This window comes from Emydura macquarii, unplaced genomic scaffold, assembly GCF_026122565.2.
Source record: "Emydura macquarii macquarii isolate MOO-44397 ecotype Brisbane River unplaced genomic scaffold, CSIRO-AGI_Emac_v2 contig_2988, whole genome shotgun sequence".
Lineage (NCBI taxonomy): Eukaryota > Metazoa > Chordata > Testudines > Chelidae > Emydura > Emydura macquarii.
The window spans coordinates 3,127,643-3,145,394 of record NW_027133125.1 but is presented as its reverse complement, the minus strand read 5'-3'; the positions used below and the strand labels follow the sequence as shown (position 1 = coordinate 3,145,394).

General features: G+C 46.7%; 1 protein-coding gene across 1 annotated transcript in view; it reads left to right on the top strand.

Moving 5' to 3' along the window:
- The window catches only part of MARCHF4 (membrane associated ring-CH-type finger 4), a 143,644-nt gene that overhangs the window by 101,070 nt on the left and 24,822 nt on the right, over positions 1 to 17,752 (top strand). The window contains exon 2 of the mRNA XM_067570113.1: positions 6,458 to 6,613. Within this exon, the coding sequence (XP_067426214.1) occupies positions 6,458 to 6,613 (156 nt within the window). The remainder of the gene's footprint in view (positions 1 to 6,457; positions 6,614 to 17,752) is intronic.

Here is a 17,752-nt window from a genome sequence, read left to right as displayed (position 1 = left end):
TAAACAAGAAATAAAATGACTGACTTAACTGATATGAGATTTTAGGATCCTGTAGGCAGAGTCTTTACTATCTTGGGGACATCCCATCTAGACTCCTGGCCAAGAGTTTGGAACAACCAAAGAAGAGACTGCTACAGAGAAACATCACAAATTTCACCCTGAAGCCAGTGCCTGCTGGGATAGGACTTTGAGTGTTGTTATTGAGTGATGTATGGATACCCATGCGGTGTAGACATGATCAATGAAGCTCATACGTATGTCCTTCAATGATGAGCCTCAGGGCTTCAATTTAAGGAGCTCCTAGTTACCGGAGACACAGGGCACCTGGTCTACAAAATGCCCTGCATATATTTGGCAGTATCTAACTAGTAAATAATAAGTGGACATAGGCCAAGGCAGCCATGTTTTAGTATTTAAACACTTCCATTATGGCAGCACCTAACGACCACAACAAGGCTCAACTTTGTTGTAGGTGGTGTTGTACAAACATCTAGCAAATGATAGTCCCTGCCCCAAAGAGCTTACAGAAGCAAACCCAAGACTGGGGAGGGTTGGATCCAAGTTCCACACTCTCTGAATCACCACAGTTCAGATAAAAGCAGTAGGTTTGAGCCCATGCCTAGTGATCTATTTGATATCACGAAAATATGGTTTCTCTGTACGTTTTGTAAAACCCTCCCCCTTTAATTGACAATGGCCCTCTGGGCCCCATTTGCCCCAACTGCTGGCTGAGGGCAGAAGACTGTTTTTGTCTCTCTGTGCTTTGGGAAATGTTTGGTTATTGCCCTCTACCACTGGCCACAGAGACCATTTGTGGCAGCGAAAGAGGGTCAGTGATTGTTCTCACGTCATTCTGGTTCCTTTCACTGTGCCCTGAGCAGCTGACCTGTGATGTTCAAAGAGGGGCAGTGTGGACATTAGACCTAGGATCTATTCCTGGCTCTTCTGCAGACTTTTTGTGACCCTAGGCAAGCCATTTACCCTCTTTGCGTCTCAGCTGTCCCCGTTTGTAGATTAGGTAAGTGAGATGTGCCCACCTGCCTATTGTGTTTGAGGTGCACATGTGAGAGAGGCTGATGTAGGTCCTGATTTTTTTTTTTTCCAGAGGTGCAGGGCGTTTGCATATCCCATTGATTTAGACTGGGGCAGGGACTGTCTTTTTGTTCTGCGTTTTACAGAACCAAGCACCATCGGGTCCTAGGAGCTACCACAATACCAGTAATAATTAATTAATAATTGATTTGAACTGGAGCTGTGGGGTCTCTTTCCGCTTCTCAAAATCTCTCCGGGGGATGGATTCCAAGTAAAGTTTCCAAAATTCAGACGTGTTACACCATGGACCACTTTTTGAACAATATGGCCTGAGGTCCTAACACTTTAGCAGCATAGCTGGGAACAAAACCCCAGAGTCCAGACTCGGTTTTATTCTCCAACTACTCTGCCTCATGGTGTTTTAAATCATATTCTGTTAACATGCATCATGATGCACAGATTTTTCTCTCCTGCTTTCCCCAATTAAATTCATGACTGTAGAACAATTAGGCCTGTCCCATGAAAATTGGGACAGGTGACAAGGGCACCAGAACCTTGTAGAAGTGCAGGGGGGGGGCTCCCCCAAGGCCAAAATGACTGAGGCAGAGACGAACGGTGCCTGCTGATAGTGGAGGGGCACAGTTGAAAATAATTCCTCGATGTGTGTGGAGGGGGGGGGGCTGGGAGGGACAGACACCTGGGGTCACTTGCCCTCCCAGATTTCTGCCAGAGTTTGATGGCCCCACTCAGTCATGGGGCAGTCGGGCCCCCTCCCTGCACAGCAGCTGCCGGAGTCGCAGTGAGTGGCGAGCTGCGCCCTGTGGAGAAAAGCAGGAGCGACAGCTGGGAGCTGCGGAGGGGGGGAGACTGAAGGTAAGGACCGAACCTTTAATTTCTCCCTCCTCCAACTATCAGCAGATATAGGTCATCTCTGAAATATTTTTCTTTTGTTAAAAAGTGGGGGGCATGACCCTTTGCCCCCTCCTGTTCCAGCGCCACTGTGCTGGACACTTCAGCCAGGATATCGGGTTCCTTTTGCTACTGCCTGCAAATGGAGTCTGGCCTGTAGGTTATGCGCCTGTGTCTGCCTTTGGAGCAGAGCAAGCAAGATTCTCAGCAGGGATGGATTCCTCACTCCAGAAAGTTACTTTCTGCTGCTGCTATGCCAGTCACAGACACAGGAGAGTCACACTGCAGCGATTGATCTGGGATAGTCACCTCTCCTCTTCACAGTACTTCAGACTGAGCCATCTGCTTTGCCTGATGCTGCTTTGGCATCATGTGCCGTGCTTGTGTGTACCAGGGCATAGCCACAGCGCATAGAGATGTTGTGGCAACACTAGTAAAGGTGCGAAAGCAGCACGCTCAGAGTTGTCTCCATCTCTCTGTTGGCTGAGCCTCAGACTCCGTGCCCTATTCGCCACTCGTGCAAACAGACACAACTCCCCTCAACCCGTATACCCCCGCAGTGGGGAGTTTAGACCATCATTACCATTGCCACGCGTGGTGTCTTAAAGACAGAATTTCCTTTCACATGCAATAGGTTAAAACAGATCCCCTTATTAGGCCAGGAACTCTTCCTGGCCTAGGTGTGAGAGACTTTTGGTGGAGGCCCAGTACAATTTGAGTTGCTTGACCACGGTCCTACAGGCCTAGTATAGCTTCAGTTGTTTGCTTGGCTATTCTAACCCCTGTAGCATGACATCTTCCGGTTGGCAGAGATGGATAGGTTAACTCTGTCACCTTCTAGATGTCTCAGTGTCTGCATACCAGGGCACATAATAAGACAAAATACAGATACTGTATGTTTGCAGCTGTACATAGATAATGGTGATGTTATCCTTCAACATCTGGGGGTACACTGTTTTATTGCCAAGGGGCATATTTTTACTTCACCCCTCCTATCACCAGACGTTGTTTTGACGACCCCAATTATCATGGTGAGAATGGAATGTAGTTAAGGGTGGAAACCCAATGTAGGTAATTAGCATATATGATAATGAGCAGAGAATTAGGTGAAGGTTGTTTATGGAAGGTTGTTTATGGTATAAGTAGTCACCACTTAGACAAAGGGGGGCGCTCCATCAACACCTGACTCCACGGGAGGTGCTGCCGGTTGGACCAGAGAATCCACTGACTCCTGAAGAAAGCCGTTCCTGTATACAGCCTTCTGAGTAACTGCTTAGCTCTCCAGTCTTAGTGAGGATGATATATGGTAGTTAATTTTAGGCTTTGTATCTAACTAGTATATTTATAGAAAACCTTGCACATTAAACCTTACTGATTTGCAAATTGGGCGTACCGTGTCTCACTGGTATCCACACTGATCACAAAGTGTCCGGTATCAACAACTTTGACTGGCAGGTGATGGCGAGAGGTGACTTTCTCAGTGATGGCTTACCCACCCACCGTTGAAGGGTACTTGTGTGTTCCAGGAAGGGTTTCACATGGCGAATCTTGCACAGAGCAGTGAATGCAGCCTTAGGAGAAACAGCAGTCTTAGAGCGAGTTCGCTGTGGCTGGAGATCTTGAACACCTCGCAAGTTGCTTCCGCAAGCAGTGCTGCGCCTGTGTGTGATCTGCTGCCACCCTGGTTGATATGCTTTAGCCTTCTTGAAAGCACTGATGTCAATAAGAGCCTTAGGTGATGGAAGCTGACACAAATTCATTGACTTCGGTGGTCTTATAAAGATTTATATCAGCTGAGGATCTGGTCCATATGTGCAGAAATAAAAGTAGGAAAATATCCTGGATCTACATCCACTCATTTCTCTCCCAACAGGGAAATGACTTAATCCAGGGACTCGATTCCCCTCTTAATTTACATCAGGTTTATCTCTGTAATTCCATCACCTTCAATGGCACCACATCTGATTTACAGATGTATAAATGAGAGGAGAATCAGTCCAAAACCCTCTTGATTCCTCCAAAGCCAGACAAAATCCACGCTGAACTTGTGAATGCATTTGAAAACCTGTAGCTATCAGGCACTTGTCCCTCAGTTGCCAAAGAAGAGGAATTGTTTAGGGTGATCCACATGGTGGAATGTAATTCAACAAAGGAAAAGGTAGGATAAGTATCAGAAACCATTTTCTAACATTGAAGCGTCTTTGTCAAATAGTGTCCCAAGGGAAGCAACAGAAGCTCCATTGCATGAAGCAGCGGCAAGCATGCTGTAAGGAACAATCTTACGCTGACCAAGAGAAATGGACATGACCTAATTTCCATCCCTAACTTCTATCATCTGTGTCTCCTTTTAGGATCACTTTCATGTGTGTAGCTTTTTGTAGGGGGTCTCTGTGCAGAGACTCCTTCGTGCAGTAATGACAGTTGATGTGTTGGTCTAAAGCTTACTGTGAAGACTGTGATCAGACCCTTCTCTTTGCTGCACTAAGACTTTATTCCTTTAATATGCCTGTAGGTTTTTGGCTTTTTACAAACACCTGCTGTATACAGAATTGTGCCTGTCCGTATGTAAAAATAGCTGTGCACGAGCCACCAAATACTTCATAATTCCTGTTGCTTTGGAGAAGTGGAGCAATAAATTGGGTTTTTGCTGGATTTGCAAAAATAGAGAAATTGGGGGCTTCATACTCAGAATTTTTCACTGAATTCGCAGAGGTGACAGAAGCGCTCTCTGGATAGATTTACCAGTACCAGATAGGAGATTTTTCCAGGCTGGTTCACATACACCCTTCCACATCTGGAAAGTGGAGATCAAGTTTGAGAAATTTAAATGAGTTCTGAGCTCTTAACTTAGCCTAGGGGGAGATGATCTCTATTCTAGTCTTTATAGGTTCTTATACCGCTCTCATCCTCACCATAATATCTGAGTGCCTTCCAGTACATCACTTAATGTTGCTCATCTGTCAAGTGTGGCTCCTTCTCTCTCTCTCTCTCTCTCTCTCTCTCATCCTCACCTGGGTGGGAGAATTGTGCATGCAGTGGAGTGTTATTTGTTTTGGAGGAGTTTTGTTTTTGTTGGAGAAGGCAGGTCCATGAAGTGGTAGTTGGAGCAGAATGTGGCAAAGCCATTAACAATCAGATGGCATGAAAACATTCAAAGCAAAGCCAAATGCCCAAAATTCTGACTGAAATTAGTACAACTAGTTTGAATTCTTGAAAAATCAGTGCTGCTTCTTCCCCTCTCATCCACCCCACCCCTAGTTCACAATTTTGCTCTAAACTAGGCCCGTCTTCACTTGGAAATAGGACACTTCCTGAGTGAAAATCACAATTCTTGAAATTTCTAAATTCTAACCTCCCTCTGCATTCTATTCAATTTGTAATGAATGCCAGTGACAGTCAAAACCCATCCTGGCTTTGTAGTGTAAACAACCACGTTGCTGAAATGTCATGAAAAATGACATTTCTGGGTCACATAATGGATCCAAATGAAGTGATTAACATTTTTGCATTAGGTTTCATTTAACAAAAAAGTATCACTTTTGCCAGCTCTGCACCCCACCTCCAAGGGCCTTCGGACTGTAGCTTATGAAGACAAGGGGAGTTTTCCATTGACTTCAATGGGAGTGAGATCTGGCCTTTAAAATGGAATGAAAACACAATTGCGGACACAGACCTTGTCGGTGTCCTTTAGTCTCATACTGCTGACTCAGCCTTTCTGCCGAAAACATTCTGTGACCCAAGGAATGTCTCCCATGCTTGGGAGTGGGGCAGTACATAGCTTGGGTGTCAAGCCATAATTTCTGCTTCCATCTGGTTTGTTCCTAGGGTAGAAGTAGCTGGATCCACATGTCTGATGTCTGGGTTTTAGAATGAGCTGTCTTGTTTGGACTACACTGGCAATGACATTTTGAAACCCATTCCCCTGCAGGTCATGAGTACAAAGAGATAGTGACCAGAGATGTGTCCATGTCACAAGATTTTGATCTAGGTCCAGGTTTTGAAAAATCTCATTTGGGAGTGGTCAGAATGGGAACTTTGGTTTGGGTCTCTCTAGTACTATCTTCAGCGGCCCATGTGACATGAGCTGCTGCTGGTCTCAGCCCAGGGGCCAGTGTCCACTTCACAGAACAGTCCCCATGCCTGGCACTAATTAGAACCCGCACTGGCAGTCCCAGCAGAGAGACCAAGGACTGAATGGACAACAGATTGATTTTTCTCCTTTTAGTGCTGGGCTATGAGGGTTGAAGCTCATTAGAAGGGCAATATGGAGAAGCATGCATGTGTTTAAAAAGGCCATCAGCCTCCAGGACAGCCTATCCAGCGCCTTTCACCAGCAGGGACTTTCATTAATAAAATAAAAACCGGCCAAAGAACAAATAATGGGCTCCTTTGGCCAAAAGTGCGGCGCAAAGACTATTAGATTGCAAAGGGGAATCGCAGCTGCACCTTACGGAGCTGCATTCAGACCTGTTTGGAGACGGTAACCCTTGTTGACAATCTGTCTGTCTCTTTGCAGGGGGAGTTGTTGAGTCCGTGTCGATGCGATGGATCGGTGAAATGTACGCACCAGCCTTGTCTGATCAAATGGATCAGCGAGAGAGGCTGCTGGAGCTGTGAGCTGTGTTACTACAAGTATCATGTCATTGCCATAAGCACAAAGAACCCTCTGCAGGTAAAGGTACTAGAGACATTTCAAAGTCTTTTCTGTTGTTGTCAGTAGATGTGTGTGGGTTTTATCTGCGTGGCTTCCCTAGGGTGACCAGACAGCAAGTGTGAAAAATCAGGACAAGGGGCAGGGGATAATGGGCGCCTACATAAGACAAAGCCCCAAATGTCAGGACAGTCCCTATAAAATCGGGACATCTGCTCACCCTAGGCTTCCCCTGCACTGCATAGAGGGACAGATGGATGGACTCTTTACCAAGTGGAGGAGGGCTGGTTCAAACCCCCTGGAATCTGTTCTTTCTGCCTTCTGACATCTCCAGCAACCTCTCTTCTCTCTCTAGGGTACTTATCTGGCCCCCATTACTGTAGCATTTGACCACTTCACAATCTTTTCCCCACAGAACCTCTGTGAGATAGGGAAGGGCTATTATCCCCATTTCACAGCTGTGGAACAAAGGCACAGAGAGACCAAGTGACTTCCCCAAGGTCACACAGGAAGTATGTGGCAGACCAGGGAATTGAACTCCGGTATCCAGAGTTGCAGCCTAGCCACTAGACCATCCAGCCTCCCCACAACCCAAACTGGCCTACTTGAGCTCGAATGCCAATAGGCCCTTCACCCCCTTCTGATTTGCATGCCATCAGGGATATTGGATCTCATCAATGTAGGCCTGAGGTTCCACTCTCCTGCACATTCTGCTGTCACTGCCATCTGTCTGAGATAGGTGTCTCAAAGACTATAAGGTCAGAAAGGACCACTATGATCATCCAGTCCATCCTCCTGCACAACACAGGCCACAGAACCTCACCCGCCCACTCCTGTAATAGACCCCCAACCTATGACTGAGTTAGTGCAGTCCTCAAATCATGATTTAAAGACTTCACGGTACAAAGAATCCGCCCATCACAACCCGATCAGAATGGTAGCTTCTGTCCACTTTGCCCAGGTGTAAATGACAGTAAAAAGCAGTGGAAAACCAGACCCCCTTTCCTCCAATTTCATGAGCTCTGGTGTCTCTCCGGGGATAGACGTCTCCCCGAGTGCATTGCCCCCACTCAGACTGTGAGGAGGCAACATAGGCCAGTACTTTGAACATGAGACTCAGCATCGATTGGATTCTCATCCCGGTTCTGCCACTGACCAACTGTGCGACCTTGGGGGTGGGGGACTTAGCTTCTCTGAGCCACAGCTTCTCTATCTGCAAAATGTGGGTTATTGCTGTCAGTGGCTTATTATCTGGACAGTGCCCGAAGGATGGCAAGTTGCTAGCCCCATTCATAGAGTACGAGGAGTGCCTGAGATGTTAGCAAGATATTAAATATTCACTCTTCAAGTGCTAGTCTGTGTAGATAGTCCACTGTTGGTGGAGGGGTAAGTCTAGTGCCCTCAAGTCAAAGATGTTTCTAGTCAGCAGTGACTGACACAGAATTGAAGGGCATGTCATGGCTCACATACAGGGAAGACAATCTACCTAGCCCAGCTCTTTGAAACCAGAAGGGTTTTGTTACATTCTGTTTAGGCAGAACCTCAGAACCAGTTTTCCTAGTCCCAGGTCGGCTCGTCTACCTCTAGATAATTGTAAATGGCCTCTCGGCATGTGGCAGCCCAGTTGCATCATGGGAGGGAAACCGACTCCTGTGACCAGGGTCCCACCATCACCGCTGAGTCCCACTAAGACCTCACATTAAAAAAAAAAAATCTAATCCTGCTGCTATAGAAACCAGTGGGAATCAGAGCCGGCACTAAGCATAAACAGGCCAAGCAATTGGTTAGGGTCCTGAGCAGCTCAAGGGGCCCCCCTATTTGCTTTTTATTATAAGAACTTGCCTGTTTTCATATGAGGGGGAGGGGAAATATTCCTGCCTGGGGCCCCCAGCACCTGCATGGCTGGGAATTTTTGCCACTAATTTCAAAGGGAGAGCAGAACTTGGCCCTAGGATTCAAGAGGGGTTTAAATAAAGTGCTAGTACTGTGTGGACATTACAGGAGTGAATGCTACCCTGGAAGGAATTCTCCTTGCGCCGTGTCTCAGCAGGGCTTCTGACACTTGATTTTTATGTACATTGGGCTCAGGTTGTCTACACTTTCATCACAAATCCAGAGCCCCAGGAATTTAATTTCTTGGCTCAGATATCTTGGTCCAGGCTGAAACTCAAGAGGGAGGATTTGGACAAAATTATATGGTATTAATTTTTATAAAAGCTGTTTTATGTGTGCCTGAATATTGCAGGTATCTCAGATCGGAGGTGGGGGGATGTTAGGGTCCTGAAATAACACAGATACTAATGTGCATTTCATCGAAGGGTTTCCGAGCACTGCGCAGTTCAGTAAAGCTCAGAGACACAAGTTAAAGATTTAGACCCGGCTCCTCGGCTGGTGTATATTGGCACAGCATCCTTTGAAGTGAGAGAGACAAATGGCCATTCCCCAGGCTTCAGAAGCATTGCACTTTTTAGGAAGCTCTTTGAAAAGCTGGCCTCATTAACTCTGGGCAGCTGTTGCCATGAACACAAAAATGACAGGGCGATGGCCACAAAATAACAGAGCTTAGAGCTGTGTGAAAGAGCCTCAAAGAAACACGTAAACCTTGAAAAATGTGAGCAGTTCAAGCTGTTGTTTAGACTTCACAAACATGGTGGAAAAGGTGAGACTTTTTGCTTATTAAACAGGAGCAATTTGAATTAAGTAAATAAAATATACCATAGAATCATTGGGTTAGAAAGGCCCGCAACGGTTATCTAGTCTAATCCCCTGCCAAGATGCAAGATACGCATTCACAGCTGAAGGCATGATGAAATATACACATAGTGCATACTCACATTCACCTCCCACTTGCTCTGAAATACAAATACATCAGTACATAGCTAGACACACGCTCTCATGCCCCCATAGGACAGACACATCCATTTAAATAGTCACTTGTGTATGCACACACAAGTCCATATTATGCAGGCCCAATTCGTGCATGCAGATGTCTATGTACACACAAATGGACCATGCAGTAAAAGAACAAAAACAATCCCTGCAGTTGCTGTTTTGGGCATGCTAATTGCTCTCTGAATTTAGACCCATTTGTCATTAGTTTAAAGCTCTGACTTTTCCCAAGCTTAGGTGTCTAGGTACAGTTCTATGGAAAGCCAGGGAGAACTGAAGTCCTCTGTTTACCCACAACAGGCATAACACAGCGAGTTCTCACTACCCTGCCGATGTGCATCAATTTTGACTTGCAGGGACCACTTCTCTGGCTGAGAGAGGAGATTATTCTCAGCAGCCCATTTTGTCCTTGGCCCCTCAGCTGAGATGCCAGTTTTGTGGCATGGACACTGGTCCATTAGGACTGGACTGAGATTTCCCCCCAACTCATTTCACACAGGCCCTCAAGATGCCACTAAATGAAATGACTTTTGACCACTGGGATGCAGATAAGCCAGTGGCCAGAAGGGGACATAGCCTCTGTGGCCCACTACCAACATCCTGAGTCACCTGGTCTTCAAAGACCCCATTTGACACCCAGACATAGCCTTAGGCAACTTGTGAAGCCTGTGCTTTCCGATGGCAAAGACTGCACCAAATCAGTGAGTGTGTGCATGTGTATTTCAGTATATGCTCTGTGTGTGTATTTCATTGCATACTGTATGTACTCTGAGCATAGCGTGCACTTCAGCATATACTCAGTATTTCAGCGTGGCTGTGCACCTGTGAACATGGATGGGAGAACGGCATGGACCATACATGTGTGTGGAGTGTTGTGTTAGGGGCAGAGAAGCTACATCAAGGAAGCAGAACTCATATTTAATTAACCAGATTCCTTACAACCTCTGCTATGATGCCTCCATATCAGACAGCGGCCTGTATGCGCCACTTTTAAATTAACCCCCAGGCATTGGCTGCTGGGATTTCCCAGCATTATGTGTGAATGCTTTAACACAATGAGAGCTGCAACCTGCCAAGGCCAGGGGATTAAAGTCAGAGCGAGTGGAGCTCAAGTCTCCAATCCAACCTGCCAGCCAGTAGCTGCTCAGTCAGTGAGCAAGAGAAGCGCTTCCAGGAGCTCAGAATAGCTGGGTGGCCTGTTATCGTCACATCACTGAACTAAGTAATCCCCAGTGATGGGCAAAGCAACCACAGGACTAGCAGGTAGCTTTAATCCTTTCCCTACTGTGGTCCACAGCAGCATTTGTGCAGGGTTATACTGTGGATGGGATCTTTAGTGTCTAGAAGGTCTGTACACACAGGGAATCTGAAACACAGGGCAGCATTGCAGGTGTGTTTTGCTTTATATACCTGGTACCTTGGGCATCCCCAAAGTGGTTAGTTTGGGAGCCTGATTCTGCTCCCATTTACACTACTGCATATCTCCTTTGTCTCAGCGGAGTCACTCCGGACTTACAGTAATGTATCTAAGTACAAAATCAGAATTAATTTCTAGAAAAAATAAGATGGGTCTGAGCCGAACTCCGAAATCCAAAAGCGTCTGACCTTTGGGGAAGTTCGAATCCAGCCCCAAATGCCTCTGCTGCCCCCTCTGTGTAATCGATCAACTGAACCCCGGTTCGAAACACCCTAACATCCTGTGCGTTAGGATTCTGATTCTCCTTTCGCTGACACTGGTGTAACTCAGAAGTAACTCCACTGGAGTAAATGAATATTTGCTCAATGTCTGCCCTTCATCAGGGCTACTGTGTCCACATCAAATGCAGCTGAGATCCTGGTGTGTCTCAACCTCAGACCTTGGGCAAAAACCCAAAGGCGATAAGATTGCTGAAAGCGGTAGGAGAGCCGCAAAGGAGTTATTGTCTCTCTGGCAAACAGCGTGGCATCAAATTCACTATGCTTTGGCTTCCTCTAAAGAACTAGAAAAGAAAAAACACCCACCAAAAGCTGTAGAAGGAGGGCTACAGAGGCCCTGGGAGAGCAGTAACATGATTTCTGGATGTTTTATGGGAGATTAGAAGTACTGCAAATGACCACCTGTGTATCTCCAGGAAAATCTCAAACTATTTGTATTTCTCTCAGAATCTGAAAACAGATCTGTTCAGTAGCAAAGCCCTGCATCCTAACAATCATATGGGAACGTGTCAAATCCTGTAATAAAAATAAGCTAAAGTAAGGCTGGGATGGAAAAGAGACCGTGGTGCAGGAAACAGAAAATCCTTCCTAGGAAGCAATCTTCTTGGTAAGAGGCTGCAGTAAGGTGTATAGATTTTCTTTAGCCAATTATATGGCCTGATTCTGCTCTCCCTGACACTTGTGTAAATCCGGAGATCACTGGAGTCGAACCGATATGAGAATCAGAGTAAGCATTAATATAATTAAATTTGTATTGCAGTAGCATCCTAGAGGCCCCAGTTAGAGATCAGGGCCACGTTGTACTTGGTGCCATATAAACTCGCAACAGGAAAACAGACCCTGCCTCAAGCATATAACCTGGAATTATGACATGGTTCAAGAGACGATGAAGTAGACAAATGAGAGGCAAGGAGGACTGCCGGCAGGAAGAGGATATTGATTTGTATAGGAGGCAGTAGTCTAAGCCTGACACCTCCCAGGCCAGTCTATGTTAACCTTAATTACAAATTTCAGCTCTGAATCTGATATCAACATTCAGAGGTATTTTGGATCTGAAGGTTTTGTAATTTTGGTAAAACAACAGAAGATACGAAAAGGAAAACGCAGTAAGAACGTTGCATTGCTATCTCGACTATTTGACGTAATGAGTTAGCGATGGAATGGTGTTTGAAAGAGGTGGCCTTTGAGGAACGACTTGAAGGAGAAGAGCGGATTTTCCAATAAGCATGGCACTTTGACCATCCATCATATAGTGGTGCTTTAGCATCCTGTGAAAACCAGTAAACTGGGAGTTCACAAGGGTCTTGCAAAGAACCCTTTATTTGATGCTTTCTGTTACAACAGAGCTCATAGCTCTGTCCTTAATGGTATAGGGTCCTGGGATCATCTGGAGAGCTTCCACAGGAAGTTATGCTCCAGACTGGCAGCTCATGTAGGCTGTCACTTATTAAAGGAGCAGTTCTAATATCTCCCTGGCTAGCTAGAACACTACAGTCATTATATACTGCAAAAGTAGTTGTGGTTTACTTTTTGTCTGACCGGCTCCCTCTCTTCCCAGTTCTCCCTCCTTGATTTTGAGTGGTTAGTTACAGTGAGGTTAGGACTGAGGTTTTTTTAGATTTATCACCACACACACAAAACAAGTGTTACAGGAATATTAAAAAAATGTAGATCTTATAGCAAAAGGGACTCAGTAGATTCTGATGTGTTTTAACTCAGACGTCTCAGCAACTGCAGGATGGCCAAGTCACAGTTAGAATCATTGGACTGATGTGATTCACAGCTAAGGAAACTGCTTGGGAGGGCTGGGAAATTTTATAGGAGTTTCAAAGAACAAATCTCAAAGGCATAAATAATGTGAAATAGAGCTTCTCTCATCTACCATAAATCAATGGTTCATTCGCCAGGCTCATTCAGTCCATGGCCACAGCTGGGACTGCCAGCAAAGTAGTCACTTGTGACAGATCCATAGGTTAAGACCCACCAATTCATTTCATGTAGGCCCCGACCAGCCCTCAGAAATAATGCAGCAATTCAATAGTGTGTATGTGTCACTGTTGCCTTCTATTGGGTGGAATCAGAACTGCTCAAATGGGTGTCACAGACACTATGTTACTATAGTTAATGGAGATTCTCCTTTAGCTGAGGTGTCAGGAGGATTTGAGCTTTATCTTTACTGCCTCGGTGAACTTCTAAGTGGCTGCTAATCACAGATTAGTGACAGCAACGCCCTCTTGCAGGTGGCTGTGGATTTGTTACACAACCTTTTTCCCCTCATTGATGTGGGGCTGGATTTGAACCGTTCACTTGTGATACATATCACAAGAGCCATGTGATTGTGTTATTTCTTCAGAGCTGGTCACTATGTAGTGTGACAAAAGAGCCGCCTCAGTGTTTTTGTAGATCGGCTGCTGAGGGCTGTATGTTGCTGTTAAACTTGCCAGCCTCTCTTTTGATCTTAATCTTGGAAAGACCTGTTGCTGTTGCAAGCTTCACAGTTTGCCAGATAGATGGTGAAAGGCCGGATCATTGTCTCCCTTTGAAAATGAAATGATGCAGTTGGCTGGCACAGACAAATAACCAGCGCCCCTGACTGATCTCATTAAGGGCCATTTCCTGTGGGGGCTGTGAACTACTGTATACATTTTCTTTTTGTATCAAGCTTACCTTCCATTTAAAAAAAAAAAAATGGGTCAAGGAGTGACCAGCAATAAAACCATATCAGTTACCGATGCATACTGAGAGAGATATGGCCTTTTCTTCCTAGAGTTGCCATTTATTCGGACACATCAGAACCTTGATAATAAATGGAGACTGATTCTGCACTCCCTCAAGTCAATGGCAGTAGGGTCAGACCCTATGTTTGTTACAGTTGGATGCTACTTGAAGCCTTAGTGGACAACAGCTTCTTCCCATAGTAATAAGGGGCTGTAAGCTGGTGGCACCGGCCACAGCGTCTCCCTTTAGGAGGAATAATCAAGTCTTCAGCCCCAGCCCTCAGGCAGGGCGGGGCAGGCAAGCAGTTTGCAGTCCTTGGCCCGCAAGCTGGGCAGGGCTGGTTGGGTAGTCAGCAGCCCCGGCCTTCCCACAGGCAGGGCTTGTACAATAGTCTGGGGCCTCCGGCCTGGCATCCGCAGAGAACAGCACTCCCTCACAGGGTGGTTAGGGAAGGGGGAAGGAGCATGCAGGCCCACCCATCTCCACTGCATCCCAGACCAGGGCCCTAGCAGTGGCAATTTGCCACTGAATCAGCAGGGCTCCAGCTGCAACACACTGAGGGGGCTTAGCCCCTGACTCAGCTGCTTGCAAGCCAGCTGTCCCTGGGCCACTTCCTCCCCCTGGTCCCCAGGTACCTGTGTGCCTCAGTTTCCCCCTGGGTCACTGGGGTATACTGTGAGTGGCAGGCCCACAAGTCCCTCCCTGTCGACTGGCAGCAGGTCCAGGAACTCCTCAGCAGAAGGCAGCTCCTCCAGGTCCCAGGAGTTCCTCCAGTCCACAGGGTCCTCTCAGCTCCCGGGGTCCCCCAGCATCAGGCAGCTCCTCCAGGTCAGGGCCAGCCTCAGGGGGTACTTCCCACCCAGGGGTCTCAGGTGGCTCATTCCAGCTACTAGGGCTCGGCAGCCCTGTCCAGTCACTAGGGCCTGGCAATCCAGGCAGGTTTTGGAGGCTCCGCTCGGTGGGGCGGTTGCTCCAAACAGCTGCTCGGTTGGCATCAGGCCCAAGTGGCAGCTTGCAGGAAGACATCTCTGCCTCCAGCAGTAACTTCCTCTCTACTGAGCTTCTAGGCTGGCCTTTTATACTTCCCCTTCCTGCCTTGGCTCCGCCCCTCTGTTGCCAGGCAGTTTGGCCTGTAGGGCCTGGTTCTGCCCAGCAGTGGCGTCGTGACCCTTTCTCAGGCCCAGGTTCCAAGGAATTCCACAGCATCTCTCTACAGGGGCATTTTTAATGTACAGTTACTGGAAGATTAATAGTTTCATAGATTCCAAGGCCAGAAGGGACCATTGTGATCATCTAGTCTAACCTGCTGTATAACACAGGCCAGAGAAATTCCCGGAAATAACTGCTAATATGTATCTTTTTAAAAAAAATCTGAACTTGATTTAAAAATTGTCGATGATGGAGAATCCACCACGACCCTTGGTAAATTGTTCCAATGGTTAATTATTCTCATCTTTAAAAATGTACACCTTGTTTCCAGTCCAAATATGTCTAGCTTCAACTTCCAGCCACTGGGTCATGTTAGAGCTTTCTCTGCTAGACTGATGAGCCCATTATTAAAATTTGTTCCCCGTGTAGGTACTTATAATCAAGTCATCTCTTAACCTTCTCTTTGTTAGTCAAAATAGATTGAGCTCTTTGAGTCTATCACCATGAGGCATGTTTTCTTCATCTGTTAATCATTCTCATGGCTTTTCTCCCATCCCTCTCCAATTTATCAAGGTCCTGCTTAAAGTGTGGGCACCAGAACTAAACACAGGATTCTGGCAGCAGTCATACCAGTGCCAAATACAGAGGTAAAATAACCTCTCTGCTCCTACTCGAGATTCCCCTGTTTATACATCCCAGGACCTCATTAGCTCTTTTGGCCACAGCATCACACGGGGAGCTCATGTTCAGCTGATTAACCACCAAGACCCCCAAAACATTTTCTGAGTCCCTGCTTTCCAGGATACAGTCCCCCATTCTGTAATTATGGCCTACATTCTTTGTTCAAAGATGCATATGTTACATTCAGTCAGATACAAATGCATATTGTTTGCTTGCCCCAGTTTACCAGTCTTGCTATATAACTCAAGGAGGCATCTGGCAATTTCAACATTTAATTCTACATTGGAATGGCAGGACGCTGCCCTGAGCTGCACCCATGTAAATTCTGGTAACTCCATTGAAGTCAGTGGATTTCATGTGGATTTTCAGTGGTGTCATGGATCAGAATCTGGGCCTTGAGATATTTGTCATGTGGCATCCGTGTGTATCGTGTGAAGCAATTTTGACATACCAAATGGGCTTTGCTTCAGAAGAAGCTCTGCTATTCACCTTCTAACGCAGCGCAAACATGCCATGCCCCTGATGCAAAGGGAGCCTTGCCCGATGGCTTGAGTTGTTTGTACTGTTTTGCATGGCATGCATTGCCTACAGCGAGATCCCACCTTGCACTGCGACCCTGTCAGATTTCACAAGCAAAACAGCACCGAGCCGGCTCAGTGCTCGGAGGGGAGGCCTCCAAGGGATAACTAGGCGCTGCAGGAAGCAGTGCTGGTGGCGCCTGATGTGACATGCCCTCCATAGTCTGTACCGCACCAGTGTCCCCAGCATGGTGACAGGGACACCATGAGTTCCTGCTGCTAGGTGATGTATCAACTGAGATCCTGCGGCACGGAGTCGTTAATGTCCCACTTGTCACAGATCCAGTGGAGTGCCCCCTCGTCGACATTCACCGGACTACTGTGAGGGGATCCAAATGTTGGCTCCCGTGTGCTTTCAGCCTCCAGAGACTGAACAGAGTCCATGCACTGCCCCTACCTCGGGATCTCTGGACACACTCTTGGGATGCCGGTCCTCTGTCTAGCACCCCTTCCTGGGAGCTGAGACCACTGCAGACCAACTGCCTAGCCCCTGGGACCATTACTGATTCCTCAGACTTCCCAGTAGCTTAAACTCTGTCCCAGAGTTCCAGACACGTGGGTGTTCTGGGTCCACAGCTTAACTCTTCAAGAGCATGTGATAGGTGTAACACATGACACACAGATTTTGCACAGGATCCATTGCTCTTTACATAACAGCACAAGAGATATACAGATCAAGACAAAATAATAGACAGGACTTTATGCACTTCTCTGCCTGTTTCCTCACCACTGTGGAGAGATCTTTGGATCTGGGGAAAACCTCTGGGATGCCCAGGAAACTTCCTCTGCAGCTACATGCTGTCTCTTCTGAAACATGGCTCCCTCTCCACCCCAGCTGTCATTTTCTGAGTTGGGCTGTTCACAGTTAAACAGGACCCCTTTGCTACAAAAGCATGCTCATCTCTTCTTCTCTCCTCCCCAAAACTTCCTGTTTGGCTCATGAGTCTCTCGCATTTATATGTCCACCAACAACACGTGATTCTTTTGTTCTGCTGCTGGCAATTTTCCACTCTCCAAATCTTAGCTGCCTGTTGAGCAGCTGGGGAGGGCTAGTTCTCCTAAATTCAGTCAGCCTCCTTAGCATACCCGTTGTGTGGTCAGAGTACAGTCATTAAGGTTAACTATTCTCCATTGTCCCTATTCCAGTGGGTGCATGCAACAAGCCCTGTCAGCCCATGGTGGATTCTACATTTTACACAGCGGCATTCCATGATACAGCAATCTTCATAGCAGCAGCTTGATACTATCAACCAGAATTCATAAATTGTATGAAGAGATCCACCAAATCATCACACCACTGTACTTGTCATGAGAACAAAGACTGTTACCCTCAGTGTCTGGCCATAGTTCATCTCCAGTATTTGCCCTCTGGTTCCCTAGATTGCCTTTGCAGTTTCAGTTGGAGCCCGGATTCTTCTTTGCTTCCAGAACAAAAATGTGGGACGTGGTT